This window comes from Urocitellus parryii, chromosome 5 (genome assembly GCF_045843805.1).
Source record: "Urocitellus parryii isolate mUroPar1 chromosome 5, mUroPar1.hap1, whole genome shotgun sequence".
NCBI classification, from domain to species: Eukaryota; Metazoa; Chordata; class Mammalia; order Rodentia; family Sciuridae; genus Urocitellus; species Urocitellus parryii.
The window spans coordinates 97051489-97071239 of record NC_135535.1 but is presented as its reverse complement, the minus strand read 5'-3'; the positions used below and the strand labels follow the sequence as shown (position 1 = coordinate 97071239).

The window sequence follows — 19751 nt, the reverse complement described above, 5'->3', positions numbered from 1 at the left end:
AGCACCATCTTAAAAAAAAAAAGGCATTCTGTCCACTTTACAATTTTTTAAAAAATAACATTTATGTGGTGCTGAGGATTGAACTTAGTGCCTCACACGTGCTAGTGCTAGGAAAAGCTCTACCTCTGAGCCACAACCCAGCCCCACCGACTGTTTTTTATCAGCCTAGTAAATGTGGGACATGAAGGCTTTGACAGCAGTCTATGGAGATCACTCACTCAGCAATTCATTTAATTGAGCTTATCCCATGTGCTAGACATTGTGCCAGGGATACAGACATGGCTATGCAGCCTCTGCCCTTTTGTTTGTAAAGAAAAAGACAAAACACAAAGTACTGTTGAATTTCTATGGGAGTAGGAAATGAAGCAAAGTGCTTAATGCAGTACTTTGCATGTCATGGGTATTCTTAGGGGAAGAAAGGACTGAAGAAGCAAAGAAATAAAAGGTAAAACAGCGCTAAGCAGGCAAGTGGAGACCAACAGCCAGGGTTAAGAAAGTCCCTGGTCCAGGTCTTTATGTAGGCCTCTGCCTCATGCATGTTTTCTGGCATCTCCTTCCCCTAGATGTGGGCAGCAGCCGCGCCCCCAGCTTCTCCAGCTCCCGTAGAACTCCGCCTTTGGTATTCTAAATTTTAGATCAGGTGTAAGTATTAGCTTTTCTTTCAGGTCACCTGTAGCAGTGAGGATGAAGGCTTAGACAAGGAGACCGCCAACTTGGGTTCTGGTGAGAGGTGTGAGCCTTCAGTTTATTGTTTGGAGGCCTCAGTTGTCCACACTCTTCCCCCATTAGGACCTACATTCCTTCCCAACTCACAATCTTCCTGTGCTCAGATGAAGCAGAAACAGCCAACAAAGACTATCTTCTCGGCTTCTATAACTGCTTCAGGTCAAATCCTTTGAACCTCAAATAACCCTGACTGGTACCATAACATTACTCTTCAATATTTTACTTTTTTCTAATAGATTCTGGGAATTTGACTTTTATTTTAAGAAACTGATGGGTCTTTCTTGGTTAGTACTCAGTGACCTACCTGGCCACTACAGGATCCTCCAGGATTGGGAAGTCAGCTTGGAGTTGTGAGAGATCTGGGTGGAAGTTTCTAGCCTCGACTCGCAAGCCATTTGGTTTCCTTGAGTCTGTATTATACTTTGGATTTTAAACGTCCCCCAAAGGTCCACATGCTCAAGGCTTGTTTGCCTACAAATGGCAGTATTGGGAGGTGGGGGAGTTTTTAGGGAGGTGGGAACCTAACAGAAGGAAATTGGATCATTGATGGCGCGTGCTTGAAGAGCTATTGGGGACGTCGGCCTTTCTCACTCTTTCTTCCCGAATGCCATGAAGTGAACATGTCTTCTCCATCACATGCTCATAGACCCAAAACAACAGGGTCAAACGACTACGGACTGAAACCATAAGCCAAAGTAAATCTTCCCTCCTCATAAATTACGTCAGGTGGAGCCGGGGTTGTGGCTCAGTGGCAGAGTGCTTTCCTAGCATGTATGAGGCACTGGGTTTGACCCTCAGCACCACATAAAATAGATAAAATAAAGGTCTGTCAACAACTAAAAAATATTTTTAAATTATGTTGGGCATTTTAGAGAGATAAAAAGCTGACATACCAACCTTTTCCTTCTGGCAAGTCTGCAGTTCTAAAAACTAAATATTTAGCAGCAATCAAGAACATTTCTCTTGTCTGAGCAATAGTCCTGAGTCTTAATAATCTCTTTGGACACTCAGGGATCACTCTAAATATTCTGCCACATTTTTTTCATATCAGAAATCTAGACCTTCCCTATTTCCCTCTTAGTTTTTTTTCTTTTATTTGTTCTTAGTTATATATGACAGTAGAATGTATTTTGACATGTACATACATGGAGAATAACTTCCCATTTTTGTGATTGTGCATGAGGTGGAGTTACACTGGTTCATATTGGACATAGGTTTTTATTTTTAGTTGTCAAACTAGTCTTCCAAAATTCAGAGCTCCCAAAGGAAAGCTTCCTTCCTTTTACTTATAAATTAGGTATTGACTGTCTCTTAAAAGAGCCTATTTTGCTTGTCTATCAATCTGTTCATCTGTACTTATGACGACTGTAAATAGGCTACTGTACTACAGTTTTATTAGGTGAATTAGGTCAGTAGAAGCTGGCCTTCACCCTTTGTGCATCTAAATTTATAATATGTGAGTTGTAAAGTTGGGAGCAGAAAAGTAATATTCAAAGAAAAAGACCTTACACATTAGTGGTTAATGTCAGAAAAACAAAACCTGACAACAGTATTTAAAATACCAGTGAACATTTTGAAGCTAAAAATTTTTTTGTCATCTTGTCCCACAACACTCTGCCCTTCACAAACTGTCACAAGACTCCAATTTGGCCATATTTGTCTCCACATCTCAGAAACCTTCCCTATTTCCCCCTGGTTTTTGTCTAATTGTAGGTGTCAGATCCAAACCAGCCCTCTCCCAGCTGCTCGTGTTTTCTCTAAACGCCTCTAGCTCTACCTTTAAGTAAGTGAACAGTTGGCTTGACCTTCAGGCCTTCTCAAGATCTAAGCCTTTTCACCTGAAGCCTCTTAAACAAACACGTTGTTCTACTACCCTCCATCTCTGGAGACAGTTATTTCATATTCCCTTTATTCTTCTATCCCACCCATTTTTTCCCTACAATGTCCTCACCAAGGCACCGCTGGTATTGGCCTACCCTGTCTAGTCCTCCTTACTTTCAAATTTTCTTAAGTCCAACGGCAACTTGCTCAGGAACCTTTTACAGTTCACTTTAATGAGGTTACCTTGTGAGTCTTTTTTAGTAATTCCATCAGCTGCACTAAGGTAAATAGTTGATTCCTGTAAGGCATGATTTTTACTGCACTAATGAGCATATCCAGTGTCACAGGCTGAGAGGTAGGCCATTAGAGTACCCATGGCAAGGATGGAATAGATCTCTGTTATGATTCCTCCATTTTTCCTGAAACAATTACAAAGTCATTAATTTTATTTTTCTTCCAAAATCAATCAAAATATTTACCAAGTCTTTGGTTTCTACAGTGTAGTGTGCCTTAGGTATACACAGAAAGAAGGCAGCCAATGATATGTTAGCCAGTGATCCAGTATTCCATGTGAATGGTAGTAGAGAATATATCTGACACTATCACCACTTTATTTTGAGCTAAACCTTATTCGAGAATAGCAGGACAGGTTCCACCACACTCTCCTTTGACAACTTGGATGATGCTATTTGTCAATTTTACAGCTGCAAAGAAAGGTCCTTCCTCATATTTATGTATAAACAGGTACCAGTTTTGATTTTATTTCATCATATTAACATACATGACACATCAAAATGAGAAATGCACAATTTAACCATTCAACAGCTTTTCTTGCTCCAAAAGAACACTATATTCATATTAAACATTTATACAGTCTTTCCACCTAACTTTACAAATGTCCTAAATCAATTTCCAGCATTTCTCACACAAAAGCCTAGCCTATTTTAACTCTTTAAAATCACCATTCTGTATCATCCTAGTAGACTCCAGGGGTTCCCCTGTGATTCCATGCTGAAGAGAACCAGCCTCCACATCACCCACAGACCCGAGCAGCTCCAGGACTTGCCTTGGAGGCTGCCCCTTCGGCATGGTAATCTTGATTCCAAGAACTGATTATTGGACATAACTGATCAAGGACTGACAGTTGTAGTGTATGACTATATCACAGTTACAGGAAGGAAGGGGGACCATAGCCAACAGAAACCCTAAATGACACAAGGTGAATTTTTGCCCAAAGATCTATTGAACCTAAGTCCCCCAAGCCTCCTGAAACACTTAACGATGGAGCTATTGCTTTCATTTCTTAAAAAATGTTTGACAGATGTAACCAGATTCTGGAAGTGGGGAACTGTTAAACATTCGGTGTGTGTATACACAACACACCAAAAATTACTGTGTGAAACCTTGAGAATATCTGATTACATAAAAGATTTAAATGCATATATAAAAACTCAGATCATTTCACAGAAATTTGTCAGTACCGTAATAATGTGCTCCCTATGCAGTTCATGCTCTTTTGTGTCCATTTTATACCCACATCATAGCACATTATTTGTACATAACCAGTATGTCTGTGAAGCTCATAATCCCCATGATCAAGCCAGTCAGTTCTGAATCGTTATTCTGTGCTGGTTTTAGCAGTCACCATAGGAAACAAATCACAGCCTAGTCCAAGGAATATCCATTTCTCAAACATAGAAAAACCTGAGATATAAGTCAGCAACTAGCTACACTTACAGTAAAGGAAAGAACAATAACACCTGTCCCACTTCCCACCCCCCAAAAAAAGCTGCTGACATGAATTAAGGCTTCAAAAGAGGACCATACCGTAGTTGATAAAACATAAGCCAAGAAATTTAAAAGCAGATACATACTATCACTTGTGTACTTGTTCTAATTACTTTCTATTTTCAGCTGCCAGGATTGATTCCATACAGTGATTGTAGGTCAAGGACTGAGAAACCATCTTGGGTCTTTTTCCATCTTGATATGCCCCTTTTACTAAAAACATGCCAGGGATACTTTTCAAAATAGCTTGGCTATGGCTTTCCACTCTACTCACAACTGAACAAAATTCAACAGCCTTCTTCTCACCTTCCTAAACTGTTTTACTGAGTATTCCTTGCTTCCTAAAGCCTCTCTCAACTCTTATTAGTACATTTAAAAGTATGAGGAGATTTTAGAAATACCACCCTCATCACATGCCAAGAGGAGATGTGCCATCAAGGAAATAAGTTTCCTGTTTCTCCTCAGCATTTTTTTTAACCTTCTTAATATTTCTGTAGTCCCCCCCCCCAGGTGGTTTCCTATAAAATTCTTCCTGTTGTTACATTTTTACAAACTGGATCCATGCAATGAAATAAATGGAAAATATCTACTTTGGCTGAGAACTTGAAGGATCTGTCACTCTGCTATGAACCCAGACAATTCACATTTGACTTTAAACCAAGTTAATCTTTAATAATTAAAGGATTAACAATCCCATTTTAAACATTTCTTTGATTCATAAAAGGGAGGTAGACTTGTTTAGCCTCCCAATCTTGGCTTAAATCATTATACTGCCAGATTCCTAGCTACAGTGGATCCTAGATGGTTTCTCTTCTCTTTCTTAATAAAGCTGAAAAGAAGAAAACAACCTACTCCATCCAGGCCCAATTGGAATTTTGTGCATAGAGAGTTTTAAATTGTTCTGAAAGTATGACTAGCTACCAACCTATTCACAATGCCTAGAAAACGGGCTCCCAGATATGGTAGTGGTGAAAGCCCCAACTGTCCTGTCTGAGGTACTGGGTTTGTTCTAAAGTAGATCTGGGCGAGGCCCCTAATGGTCCATGCAGCAGAATGATGCTTATGTTACTCAGCTGTCAGGTGAGCTTGGATTTGTGAATCAGTTTGGATAAGATCATTTCTCTTGGATTTAACCATTAGGTTCTGTCCCTAAGAGGTCTACCCACCCGACCCACCAGTGGCTCAGTCTCAGCACTAAGGTGCACTATGGAAGGGACTGGACAAAGACAAATATTTGAGATCTCATTGTAGCACAATGTGAAAATGGTACGGGATTTTGTCCTCTGACATCAAATAAAGTTGCTTCTGTAGGAGCAATAAATGTGCAATTCACGGAATACAAGTTGGTTCCTCTGGTTAGGGGGATTCTAACATCTGCCCTTCCACTTTTCTTGAGAGAAATATTAGCTCATCTCTCAAATGCAGATGCTAAGAGAACAACTGTGTTGATCCACCTTTTGCTTTTACACCACAGCTCCATTTTCCAAAATATATATGTATGTACATATATATATTTCAGATTTACAGGGAATATTTTTGTGGAAAAAAAATCAATAGAAGTCACAAGTGTCTTTCTTCTCAGGAGACCTCAATGATTTCCATGCTGCCTGAAAAGCTAGACTGACTGCCCACTTTCCCCAGCTCTTCCCGCGACCTGTTCTCTGACATGATGCTCTCTCCAAATTCCATTTGGCAGCTTCTACGTTTAAACTGCTTTTCAAAGGGGCTCTCTTCGTGCCAGCTCCGCCGTGAGTCAGCTCTGTCACTTGGCTTCTGCCGTCTGCGCACAGAATAGACTTGGTCACTGCAAGTGGGCAGCTGGCTACAGCTGTAGGCAGAATAACTGGCATTGCCTCCATAGATGGCTGAAGCAGAGTAAAAGTGAGAGGACTCTGTGGCAAAATACCAACTATTGGTCAAGGAGGGGGTAGAGGTCTGGGGAGCCAAGATATCTGAGTGCCAGCCCTTGAGGCCCAGCCCAGCAGCAGACTTGGTGAGGTGTTGCTGGCTGGTGGAAAGGCCGAAGAGGAAGTTGGTATGGTAATTGTCCTCCACACTCCCACTTCGATGCAGTGGAGATAAGAAGGACCTTTGGGTGCCACTGTTGCTGGTTCTTACTGAGTGTAGTCGCTTGCTCTCTGAAGGCCTGGTGGTCTGGGGCTTCTTAAGGATGTGGGCTTCCTCCTTATCTGGGCTGGTTTCTGGAGTCTGCTCTGACACTTCCTGAACTGGGGAGAACTGGCATAGCTTGTTGGTCCCATCCAGAGTAGTTGAAGGTTTGTAGTATTCCAAAGCATCTTCTGATGAGGAGAAACCATGTAAGGATGCTGCCATGCTGGCTGAATATGAAACTGATTTAATATCCAGAGAGAAGGAACGCTTGAGCTTATTGCTATCTTCCAGCTTGTCAGAGGACAGGTGGAGCCCATTGAGTGCCTGTACCAGTGGACTGTCCTCTAACAGTGATGGCTGTAGGCTGGGCGCACTGGCAGGATGCACAGGCCTTTGCCCTGCTGCCTCTGAGGTAGCACAGTCAGCAAAGGGTGGACTGAGGGATGTCTCACTTTTCTGTCCACCCTCCGAGACTGCAGGGACAGGTTCATTTGGCTTTTCCAGGTGCAGCAGCTTGAGTTTGCTCTTTGGCCCTGATGCTCCAGTCTGGTTCTTAATCTTCTTTTCATAGTCAAGGAGCTGGCCCAGAAAATTGAAGTTTGGAGATATAGTAGGTCTTTTTTCTTTCACAAATCTATGAAGAGAGGAAAAATCAAAAACTGAATTTTATACTACACTTTATCTTAAGAATATTAAGTGAGTAAACAAGAGGGGTTTATTAGACCTTCCTAAATACTTTGGAAGATGACTGGTTTACAAGTTCAGAGAGATGCCTCAAGATGGAGAATATAAAGGACTTCTGTGCTGAGGGAACTCTGACTCTGGAGGCATACTAGAGAGAGAGGGTGCCAGGCCCAAAAGCTCTATAATTTTAGCCTTATTATTTTTAATGGCTCAAGACTTCCAATGCAATTGATAAGAGGGGATTTCTTTGGCTACAACCAATGAAATCCTGCCATAATACACGCTGGTACAACCAAAAAAAGTACAGTGTAATGGTCATTGGCCAGCTTTAATTTTCCAATATTATCCCTTCAATGTCCCCATGGTCATTTCTCAAGACATTTCACATTTTAATGACCAAAAAAAAAAAAAAAAAAAGTATCAGATAGTCAAAGCACCTAATTCTGAGTTCCATTTTTTTGTACTCTGCACGACAGAATAACCAACCACAAAGTGGTATCTGGGGGCTAAGTATTATGCTGATGCCCTAAATTATTTATTCAATCTTCAAACCTACCCTAATCAGTGGGTGCCATTATCCCCATCATGAGGGTATATAAATCTTGGACTTGCCTAAAATCACATAGCTACTAACTGATGATACTGGGTCCATTTTTGTAATATGTTAAAGATTCATCAAGGGGTCAAAACTATGAATAAGTAGCTTTTATGTTTCACTGAGGAAACAAAGGCTCTTAAATGTAATAGAAAAATTCTTCAATGGCACCAGAACTTCATGAATCAATTACCTGTCAGATGCTGCAAAAAGTAAAACTACACAGAAAATCTGTATACAAATAAAGAATAAGAAAAATTAAAAACTCCATAGAAGTCAAGTAATCTAAAGCAAATTAACAAAGCCAGAAATAACCAGTTCAACTATAGTTTAAATATTAATGTAGGGTCCTTGTGCTAAGACTTCCTCATGTGATACAATGGTGAGGCCTCTGGTGCAGGTAGACAAGGGCCCATCCACACCTGTCTCCTGCCTCAAAAGACAAGCTGGGCTGCTCATTGCCTGCCTTCCCTTTTGAGAAAATAGGAGCCAGAGCAACCTGGTCAAAACTATACACTGCAAAATCTGGCCAGCTAGGATATAGGAAATTAGTGAATGTATTTGATGGTTATTTGGTTTTACACTTGCCTATATTTGTATTTTTCCTCATAGCAATACAAAGTTTGAAGCAGAGTATATTCTACTGGAGGGTTTTTTTTTCCTTCATAAATACATTAGAACAAATGATACTTCTCCGACGAAAGAAAGGAATAAGCTCTCTGCCTGGTGTTTTTCCTTAAATTTAAAAGGTAGCTGAGGATGAATCTGACACGTTAGGGCAGAATGAATGCTAACTGATAAAACTGCATTCTTTTCAATCTTTGCAAGACCATTTAAAAATCCACAGAAACCTGAAAACAGAGTGACTAAAATAATCACAATTTGCTTTAATCTGCTTTTCTACTCATCTCTCTGTGTTTCAGGGCAAAGGAAAAGCCCACTCACACAAGACATGTTCTTGTCCTCACCTGTAAGCCTCATCTAAAGACATGTCCATCCTCTTCATGATGTAGGCGATGGCAATGGTGGCAGAGCGAGAGATCCCTGCTAAACAGTGCACTAGGACACATCCATTGGAAGCTTTTGCTTTCTCTGTATGAGTCAAATTCAAGAAAGTTAGCAATTTAGTTCAGCAAAATGGAAATTTTGTTTCCATTTGTTTACTCAAGGTCTTAGCCTGAAAACCTCAAAGCAAATCTTTTCTATTCACATTATATCTACTCTTTCAATATTCTTTTGAAGTCAGGGAAGATAATTTCCTCACCATTGTTATACAATGGATGGTTAAGGTCCACAAGCATTAATAAGCAACATGTCACTAACTCAGGTTACCTGACACTTATTTCAGTATTTTTTACCATATTTTTTTCCATTATTATTTTAATAAATTTTCCTGGATATGATTCCTACATTACATGATTCTACTTGCTTAGTGTAGAAATTTTCAGAAATACAGAAAAGTATATAAAGAAAATAAGAACCACCTAACTCCACACCTAAGATAACAACTAACAATTTGTTTACTCATGTTATTTGACACACTTTTTCCTCCCAACTATGAGATTTTAGGGGTGGGGGAGGGTAACTGGGGATTGAACTCAGGGACACTCAACCACTGAGCCACATTCCCCAGCCCTATTTTGTATTTTATTTAGAGACAGGGGCTCACTGAGTTGCTTAGTGCCTCCGCTGGCTTTGAACTCCGGATCTTCCTGCCTCAGCCTCCTGAGCCACTGGATAGGATTGTGCCACCGAGCCTGGCTGATAATTTTTTAAAAAATATATTTGCATTTCAAATAATATATGACACACATTACTAATGAGAAAGGAGGAAAGTGAGGGAGAGACTAGATCATAATGCAAGATGCCAAAACAAGTTGAGTTTTTTTTTTTCCTTTTCTTTTTTGCTATGCTGGAAATTAAACCTAGGGCCTCAAACACTCAAAGCTAGCAACTGGCCACTAATCTACATTCCCAGCCCAAATATTTTTTTAAATGCCAAGAATTGTCAGACATGAGAGTACACACCTGTGATCTCATCTACATGGGAGGCAGGAGGGTCCCAAATTCAAGAGCAGCCTGGGCAATTTAGTAAGATTCTGTCTCAAAATAAAAATTTTTAAAAAGGGCCGGGGATGTAGCTCAGTGCTAGAGTACTTGCCTAGCATGAATGAGAGCTCTGGGTTCAATCCCCATACCTAACAGGCACACCCCCCCCAAATAAATAAATAAATACATAATAAAATTCATGAGTTCTCCATTTAGGAAATTTTACCATGTGTCATAAAATGGCTCAACTTTATTTGCTGAATTTAAGAAGAAAACTATGCATAGCTAGATGGGGTTTACCAGGTCACTTTAATGAGGACAAACAGAACTTTTATCCCTTCCTCGACACCCAGGAGTTACTGTCCTTTATCGCATTACTTCCCCCAAAACATGGCAGAAGGACTCAGAGACACTTTTAGTGCTGTCATTTCTCATTGTTAAGGGGCTTAAAAAAACGTAAATGTGGAAGTAGGTTAGATTATCCCACATGGCCTGGAAGCAACCAACATTCTATGCAGTACTATGACTGTCTCAAGTCTTTTTATTATTTTTTACAATATTTTTAGTTGTAGGTGGACACAATAACTTTATTTTGTCTATTTAGTTTTTTTATGTGGTGCTGGGGATCAGACCTAGTGCCTCATGCATGCTAGGCAAGCAATCTACCACTAAGCCACAACCCCAGCCCTGACTGTCTCAATTCTAAACAATTACATGTGTGCTTCTTTCTTAAAGCTGTTGCCAGGGAGCACATTCTTCCCTTTCATTTTTATTTTAGTTGAAAACTACCAAAAGTTACCAAAACTATGTTAAAATTATTAGAATTAACAAATATGTAAGAAACCAGCTCCAGCACTGCCTATGTCACAAATATTTCACATTTTTTCTAGATATGATTTATTCATTATGTATCCAACAATCTAGGATGAAATAGGCAGCAACTTCAGCTTCCATTCTAGATAGGAAACCAAACAGTAAAACAATAACAAATGACAACAATGCAACACTGAAACAAAGAACCAAGTGCTAAACAAAATAATAATAAACCTGTATATATAAAGTCTCTAGTTCTCTTTGCTCTACTATACAGTGCTTACCCTACACTACTCTGTATTCCCCCTTTTGCCTTGGCTGCTAGAAGCTAAATTTTTCATTTAATTTCAAAAAGAAACAGTAATTCAGATTCTCTATCAGTTATTGCACTTTTCCTACTCCAGTATTATTCGATTCTTGCACTTTTATCTGTACCACCTTAATGTGTATATGAATATGTGCATCTTTTTATCCCAATCTCTTATTGTAAACTACTCCAATACTGATTAGAAGTAGGCTTAAGGTTTTGAATGTTGATCATAGTCTCATCTGGAAAACTAGACTATGAGGACCTAGAATGGTCTTGCCTCTATAATACTAGACATAGTACATATACAGTTAGTACTGGCAGATTGATAAATAAGAAATCTTCATAAAAGTTTTGAAAAAGGGCTGGACGTAGTGGCACATGCCTGTAACCCCAGCAACTCCACAGGCTGAGGCAGGAGGATTATAAGGTCAAGACCAGCACAGCAAGACCCTGTCTCAAAATAAAAAATAAAAAGGGCTGGGGATAGGGCTCAGTGGTTAAGTACCCCTGGGTTCATTACCCCAGTACAAAAAAGAAAAAGGCTAGAAGGAAATGTAACATGTGTTATAATTTTGAGGTTATAGGTTTCCTTTTCTGTTCTTCAAACATTGTTTTTATAACCACAACTCTCTTGATATATATGAATGATACATTGTCGATGGATCTTTATTTTTTATGTTTATATGTGATGCTGAGAATCGAACCCAGTGCCTCACACATGCTAGGCAAGTGCTCTACCACTGAGCTACATCCCGCCCTCTTGATACATTTTTAAAAATCAAATTAAGAAATGCTTATAGGGCTGGGGATGTGGCTCAAGCGGTAGCGCGCTCGCCTGGCATGCGTGCGGCCCGGGTTCGATCCTCAGCACCACATACAAACAAAGATGTTGTGTCTGCCGAAAACTAAAAAATAATAAATATTAAAAATTCTCTCTCTTCTCTCTCTTTCTCTTAAAGAAAAAAAAGAAATGCTTACACTGGAGTGGAGTTCCTGGCAGACATGAGTGCTAAACTAAGGCTTAAAGCAAAGGAAGAAATACACACAGACCTGACAAAGAGAAGGGAAAAGTGTGCAGGAAAGCCCTGTGATGGGCTGAACAAAGTGCCCAGAAAACAGCCTGCCTTGGTTGGCACTCACAAGCTGTATGAGAAATAACCAGAAGATTTCACAGGTGGGGAGCAGCTGCAGGAGGGTCTCTTGGGAATGTTAGGCTAAAGGATGTAATTTTTATGTAGGAAATCAAAGAGCCTCTTGCAAGTTCCTGAATAGGGAACAAGAAGGCAGTGATGGTGTCAATGGAAATAGAAATGGCACACTAGCACTACAGAAATCCAGGAATAAAATTTACACTAAACAAGGAGAAAGGGTCACAAATAAAGAGAGGGGGCATAAGAAAGGAGGAAATTCTCATTACATTATTAAAATATTAGCTGGATGAGGTGGCTCATGACTATTCAGATGGCTGAGGTGACAGGAATTATTGCTCAAGCCCACAAGTTCAATGCAGCAAGACCCCACCTCAAAAGCAAAACAAACAAACAAAAAAAGCCAACCAAACTAAAAATATTTACTTAAAGCCAACTAGGAGCCAAGTACTTTGCAAGGTATCTAATACACATATATTATCTACTTTAATTCTTCAGCATCACAATAAGGTAGTTTCCAGTTCAGGAAATAGGCACACAAGCATGACCTCCATGTTGGGGACTGAACCCAGGGATGCTCTATCACTGAGCTACATCCCCTTCCCTTTTTTACTTTCAGAGAGGCTCTTCCAAAGTTTCCAAGGATGGCCTCAAACTTGAAGTCCTCAGGCATATAAGTTTTAAGCAATTTACTCCAAACTACTTACTATTAACTAAGGGAAGCCAGACTCAAATACTGATAGTTAGGCTCTAAAGTACATGATCTTAATCACCTTGCCTTGGTGCAAAGTCATGAGTTTGGTGTGAGTGAGTTGGGCGGGGGGAGGCAAGGAGACAGTGAGGAGGGAGCAGGGGCATCCAGATGCACTAGAGGGTACCTCATGAGAACCCCACCACACAAACAGGCAAACTTTGCTACTGCTGCCTACATTGACTAAAAATAAAATATAAAGCTCCATGAAAACCCGAGTCCTTCCACCAAACCCAGAGACTTGCTGAAATTTAATCTAAATAACAAGAGAAAAATCAAGATATTGTGTCTAGGTATAGGGGTACATCTTCTAATTACATAGTCTATCATGACTAACCATGGCATCAAGTACCATGGAGAAGACAAATAGCAATTACAGTGAATATGAAAAAAATGAGATTTTTGCCTTCAATTATTTGAGTGGGATAGGGAAGTGGCTCACCTAAATAGAACCAAGCAAATAAGTGTGTGTGTGTGTGTTTGTGTACATTTAACCAATTGAAACATGGTAAAGTTCCTTTTGCATAAATGAAAAGTGGCATGATGACCCCAATCTCTCTGATGAAAGAAGAAAATAAATTGGGAGTAAAGTTACTCATATTCTCTTTTTTATGAATTCCTCCCAAATGTAGGCATTGTTATGACTTAACAGAATCAGGTTCTCCTCTTGATAGATCCTGAGATCATACTTTTAGCTGAAATTAGAGCGAAATGAATCTGGATCAATATGACATGTAATGGCAGCATTAATCATTATTATTACTTTTCTAAAGCAGCAGAAGGTGAATGCTATGCTGAAGACATTTCCTAGAAGCATAATGAGAGAGTATTAATTTGGGGAATTTTTTCTATGATTATTTTAATGGGAGTGGTCATGGTCATTTATCTTTAGTTATCTCACAGAACGAGTCCTAATTGAATATAGAAACTCTTGGCAATCTGGAAAACTTGAGAAAAGATAACTATTTCAGAATTACCCAAAGCTCCAATAGCATTACCTAGAAAATCCCTCTCCTAGATGATAAAATATAGTGGGGACTTAATTTGCATCATTTTTCTTTTTTAAAGAAACTAGTTCTTTTATTTTTAACTACAGTAACCAATTCAGAGTATTTCAGTGTGGATTAGAGTGCTCAAACAGATGTGACTATAGGGGGTGAGCAACAAAAATTCCTCACATGGACATTAAGGGTAAACACCTTATTATGCTGCTCACTAGGGAGCAGTTTTCTCCTCTGTTCAGCCTCTCCACACAAACCACACTTTAAAAACATCACCGATTACCACCAACACACTTGATCCTGCAGGACCATAAGGTCACAAAAGCAACAAGGACTTATAGAAATTCTGAATTTGAAGCTGAATGTGGAGTAGGAAACAGAATGTGTGTGAATTTTATTAGACCCACAACTACTTGAAAATATTGCCACTTGGATTGAGGCTCAGATATCTTGTGACATGTAAGAGATTCTAAATGTACTAGGACTTTTTTTATCCCCCATCAGATTTGACTTTTCCCTGGGGAAAAGAGCAGCAAGGAAATAGGGAATATCATCAAAGTTTCCCAAAGTGTTTTACAGGATTTGAAAAAGTTGCGTGTGTAAGATTTAATTCCAAAAGCTTAACTAATTTTTAAAATTATTTATTTTAATTAGGTATATATGACAGCAGAATGAATTTTGATTTATTGTACATAACTGCAGCACAACTTTTCATTTCTCTGGTTGTACAAGATGTAGCATCGCGTCATATGTGTAGTCATACAGGTACCCAGGGTAATGATGTTCATCACATTCCACCATCTTTCCTAGCCCCATCCCCCCTCTCCACCCCTCCCTCCCCTTTGCCCAAAGTTCTTTCATTTTTCCCATGCCCTCCCAATATGGATCACCATCCATTTATCAGAGAGAACATTCAGCTTTTAGTTTTTGGGGATTGACTAACTTCACTTAGCATGATATCCTCCAACTCCATCCATTTACCTGCAAATGCCATATTTTTATTCTCTTTTAATGTTCAGTAATATTTCATTCTGTACATATACCACAGTTTCTTTATCCACTCATCTATAGAAGGGCACCTTGGTTGCTTCCACAGTTTAACTACTGTGAATTGAGCTGCTATGAACATTGATGTGGCTGCATTACTATAATAGCAGGCTGATTTTAAGTCCTTTGGGTATAGACAGAGGAGTGGGATAGATGGGTCAAATGGTGGTTCCATTCCAAGTTTTCTAAGGAATCTCCATACTACTTTCCAAAGCAGTTGCACCAATTTGCAGTCCCACCAGCAATGTATGAATATGCCTTTTCCCCTACATTCTTGCCAACACTTATTGTTATTTCTATTCTTGATAACTGCCATTCTGACTGGCATGAGATAAAATCTTAGTTTTGATTCGCATTTCTCTAAATAACTAGAGGTGTCGAACATTTTTTCATATATTTGTTGATAGATTGTATATCTTCTGAGAAGTGTCTATTCAGCTCCTTAGCCCATTTATTGATTGGGTTGTTTTCTTTGGTGTTAAGTTTTTTGAGTTCTTTATATATCCTGAAGATTAGTGCTCTATCTGATGTGCATGTGGCAAAAATTTCTCCCCAAATGTAGGCTCTTTCTTCAAACTCATTGTTTCTTTTGCTAAGAAGAAGCTTTTTCGTTTAAGTCCATCCCATTTATTAATTCTTGATTTTATTTCTTGTGCTTTAGGAGTCTTGTTAAGGCAAGGCCTACTTTTTCTAAGGTCTCTGGACTAATTCCTAGGTCCTTGATCCACTCTTAGTTGAGTGTGTGGTGAGAGATAGAAGTTTATTTTCATTTTTTTTCTTTAATTTTTATTGTTGGTTGTTCAAAACATTACATAGTTCTTGACATATCATATTTCACACTTTGATTCAAGTGGGTTATGAACTCCCATTTTTACCCCGTATACAGATTGCAGCATCACATCAGTTACACATCCACTGTTTTACATATTGCTATACTAGTGTCTGTTGTATTCTGCTGCTTTTCCTATCCTCTACTATCCCCCATCTCCTCCCCTCCCATCTTCTCTCTCTACCCCATCTACTGTAATTCATTTCTCCCCCTTGTTTTTTTTTCCCCTTTCCCCTCACTTCCTCTTGTATGTAATTTTGTATAACCATGAGAGTCTCCTTCCATTTCCATGCAATTTCCCTTCTCTTTCCTTTTCCCTCCCACCTCTCATCCCTGTTTAATGCTAATCTTCTTCTCATGCTCTTCCTCCCAACTCTGTTCTTAGTTACTCTCCATATATCAAAGAAATTATTTTCATTTTGCTGCATATAGATTTCCAGTTCTCCCAGCACCACCTGTTGAAAAGACTATCTTTTCTCCAATGTATGTTTTTGGCACCTTTGTATAATATGAAATAACTATATTTATGTGTGTTTGTCACTCTGTCTTCTATTCTGTACCTTTGCTCTACATGTCTGTTTTCATGATAATACTGTGCTGTTTTGTTACTGAAGCTTTGTAGTCTAGTTTAAAGTCTGATATTGTGATGCCTCCTGCTTCACTATTCTTGCTAAGAATTACTTTAGCTATTCTCGGGTCTTTTATTTTTCCAAATGAATTTCCTGAGTGCTTTTTCTATAAGGAATGACATTGGGAGTTTAATTGGAATTGTATTCAATCTGTATAGTGCTTTGGGTAATATGACCATTTTCACAATATTAATTTTGCCTATCCAGAGCATGGAATCTTTCCATCTTCTAAGGTCTTCTTCAACTTCTTTCTTTAGTGTTCTGCAGTATTCATTATGGAGGTCTTTCACCTCTTTTGTTAAGTGGATTCCCAAGTATTTTATTTTTTTTAAAGCTATTGTGAATGGGGTAGTTTTCCTAATTTGTCTTTCAGAGGATTCATCACTGATATATAGAAATCCACTTGATTTATGGGTACTGATTTTATATCCTGCTACTTTGCTGAATTCATTAATTCATTCTACAAGTTTTCTGGTGGAGTTTTTTGGATCCTCTAAGTATAGAACCATGTCGTCAGCAAATAATGATAGTTTGAATTCTTCTTTTCTTATTTGTATTCCCTCTAATTTCTTTGTCTCTCTAATTGCTCTGGCTAGAGTTACAAGGACTATGTTGAATAGAAGTGGTAAAAGAGGGCATGGCATCTCTGTCTTGTTCCAGTTTTTAGAGGGAATGCTTCCAATTATTTTCCATTTAGAATGATGTTGGCCTTGGGTTTAGCATAGATGTTGAGGTATGTTCCTACTATCCTTAGTTTTTCTAGGGTTTTGAACATGAAAGTGTGCTGTGTTTTGTCAAATGTTTTCTTTGCATCAATTGATATAATCATGATTCTCATCTTTAAGTCTATTGATGTAATGAATTACATTTATTGATTTCCATATGTTGAACCAACCTTGCATCACTGGAATGAACCCTACTTGATCATGGTGCACTATTTTTTTAATGTTTTATGTGATTTTCCAGAATTTTATTGAGAATTTTTGCATCAATATTCATCAGGAATATTGGTCTGAAATTTTCTTTCCTTGATGTGTCTCTGCCTGGTTTTGGTATCAGGATGATAATAGCTTTGTTGAATGAGTTTGTAATGGTTACTTCCTCTTCTTTTCATGGAGTAATTTGAAGAGTATTGGTATTAATTATTCCCAAAAGCTTAACTAATTTTTAAACACTTGCAACACACAATCACACATCCTATGAGGCTTACCCTTGGTACTGTTAAAAGTTAGCTAACAGGTCTCACAAGGCCAAACCTTAGGGACAGCACAACACGCACATCACCTTGACAGCTAAGTGAGAAAGCAACATCATGTTTTTTCCTGACTTTGAAATCTCTGAAACAGGTTCCTTTCCTTTAAAGATAAAAAGAAGAGAGAGGGGCTACACCTACAGATGAGACTATAACCCAAAGGACTGTAATGCTACTCGAACTACTTACCAATGAAATCCACTGATTTGTCCAACCATGGCAAAATTTTTTCACAGAAGCTATCATTGACAGGCACTCGAAGGAAATGAGACTCAGGGATAAAGTCAGGCTTTGGACAGGTATTGCTGGCATTTAACACATAACCAATCCCGTTCTGTTGCATCAGCTCCTGTAGAGGGAAAAGCAGTTGAAATGACTAATAATATGATAACATGATCATTTTGAAAGATTAATGTTATGATAAAAATTACCAGTCTCCTTAAACTAATTATTCTCATTAGGAAATCCAAAAACCCAACAAAATGACAGTCTGGAGAGGAGGAAAAAAATTTAAGGAAAAAAGTCTAAAATAGTACACTACACTTGAAAATTATACACGACTAATAAGGCAAATATTCTCTCATCTCCATTGCTACAGAGAAAAGCAAAGCAACGAATACAAAATAAAATGACCACTTATACAACTTCAGAATATGTGCACACATAAGAACATTTTCTTCCCACACCAAATATGCTGGGTTTTCTCTAAGATATTCTAAGATATAGTCCTAGGCATTCTTCTAGAACTCATTCTTTTTGAAGGCTGCATCTCTTTCTAAGGCATTAATTATCTGCTCTACATGCTGCTGGGTGTGTGTATAGTGTGAGAGTTTGTATCTCCTCTTAAATTTCTGGCTACCTACTGAATATTAGGACGTCCCACAGGCCCTTCAAATTCAAAATGTCAAAAACTAAACAAGCTTTTCTTCTTTCTCTGCTCCAATCTCTTGTTTCCTCTCTATAATCCCCCAAATTGGTTTATGGTAATAACATCCATCCATTCAGCTGAGGAAGAAAATAAGATCATCTGGCTCCTTTCTCTTCCTATAACCCCCTTCCAAATGGCTGCCAGATTTTTTTGGTATTGCCTGTTCCATTTATCTTCTTCTATTTTTATTCACTGCTCAGTGATCAATATTCATCAAAATAAATAAAAAAGCTACTAGAGAACTCAAAGTTTGCAGTGTTTTTCTCTCCAAACCATAATCTTTTTTTAAATTTTTTTTTTATTAAAACATTATGGTTATATATAGTAGTTGGGTTCATCCCAACAAACTCATACATCCATTGAATTTTGATTTCAGTTCAGGATCCCCTCCCCCAAACCATATTCTTAACAACTAGAGTTATCTTTTTCTTTTTTTTAAATAATTGTTTTTTAGTTTTAGGTGGATACAATATTTTTATTTTTATGTGGTGCTGAGGATTGATCCCAGTGCCTCACACATGCTAGGCGAGCACGCTACCACTTGAGTCACATCCTCAGTTCCAACCTTTTTCTTTCTTATTGAGACAGAGTTTCATAGTGCTACTCAGGCTGGTCTCAAACTCTAAGCTCAAATGATCCTCTTTCCTCTCAGCCTCCCCAGGATCATGTGCCACCACACCCAGCTACAGCAATTTTTCTTACAATTAAGTACAAGATAATTGCTTTATCCACGCTCTTATAATTTCATTGTTTCATTTCCTGTCCCTGTCCCATACACCCTCCCAATGCCACATATACACTCACCTCTGTGCTTCTGTTTACACCATTACTATGCTTAGAATGCCCTGTCCCTCTTCCTGATGGCTGTCTTCCCACTTTTACTACTTTGTTTAACCTTATCTAATAATTCCTTCCCACTAATGCATAATTGGCGATTCAAATTTCTGCCCTTCCGAAGTACTTTGCTCACACCATTAGTAGAGTGCATGCATTGCATTATCAGTAACTCTTTTCACCCTATTAAGTAGTGAAGTAAAATGAGATATTAGATCAATTTTTGGTTGTTTTTCTATTTTTAACACCAGCTATGTAGTTGCACTAAGTACCAATCTGTTCATTTGATATCCCATCTACCATTTACCAGACAAGTCTAATAAACAACCCCACTTCTTTAGTCATTCCATTATTGCCTTTCAAGAAATGTTCCAAGCCTCTTATTTTAAGCAACCTTGGTCATTTCTTTCTTTTCTTGGAATGTTGACCTCTTC

The 19751-nt window shown here is 38.6% G+C and overlaps 1 protein-coding gene across 1 annotated transcript in view; it reads right to left on the bottom strand.

The window, feature by feature from the left end:
* Positions 1 to 3288: 3288 nt before the first annotated feature.
* The window catches only part of Dusp16 (dual specificity phosphatase 16), a 90967-nt gene continuing 74504 nt past the window's right edge, over positions 3289 to 19751 (bottom strand). The window contains exons 5-7 of the mRNA XM_026409288.2: positions 17745 to 17904; positions 8695 to 8818; positions 3289 to 7081 (exon numbers count right to left, since the gene is read on the bottom strand). Of these exons, the coding sequence (XP_026265073.1) occupies positions 5914 to 7081; positions 8695 to 8818; positions 17745 to 17904 (1452 nt within the window). The 3' untranslated portion in view covers positions 3289 to 5913. The remainder of the gene's footprint in view (positions 7082 to 8694; positions 8819 to 17744; positions 17905 to 19751) is intronic.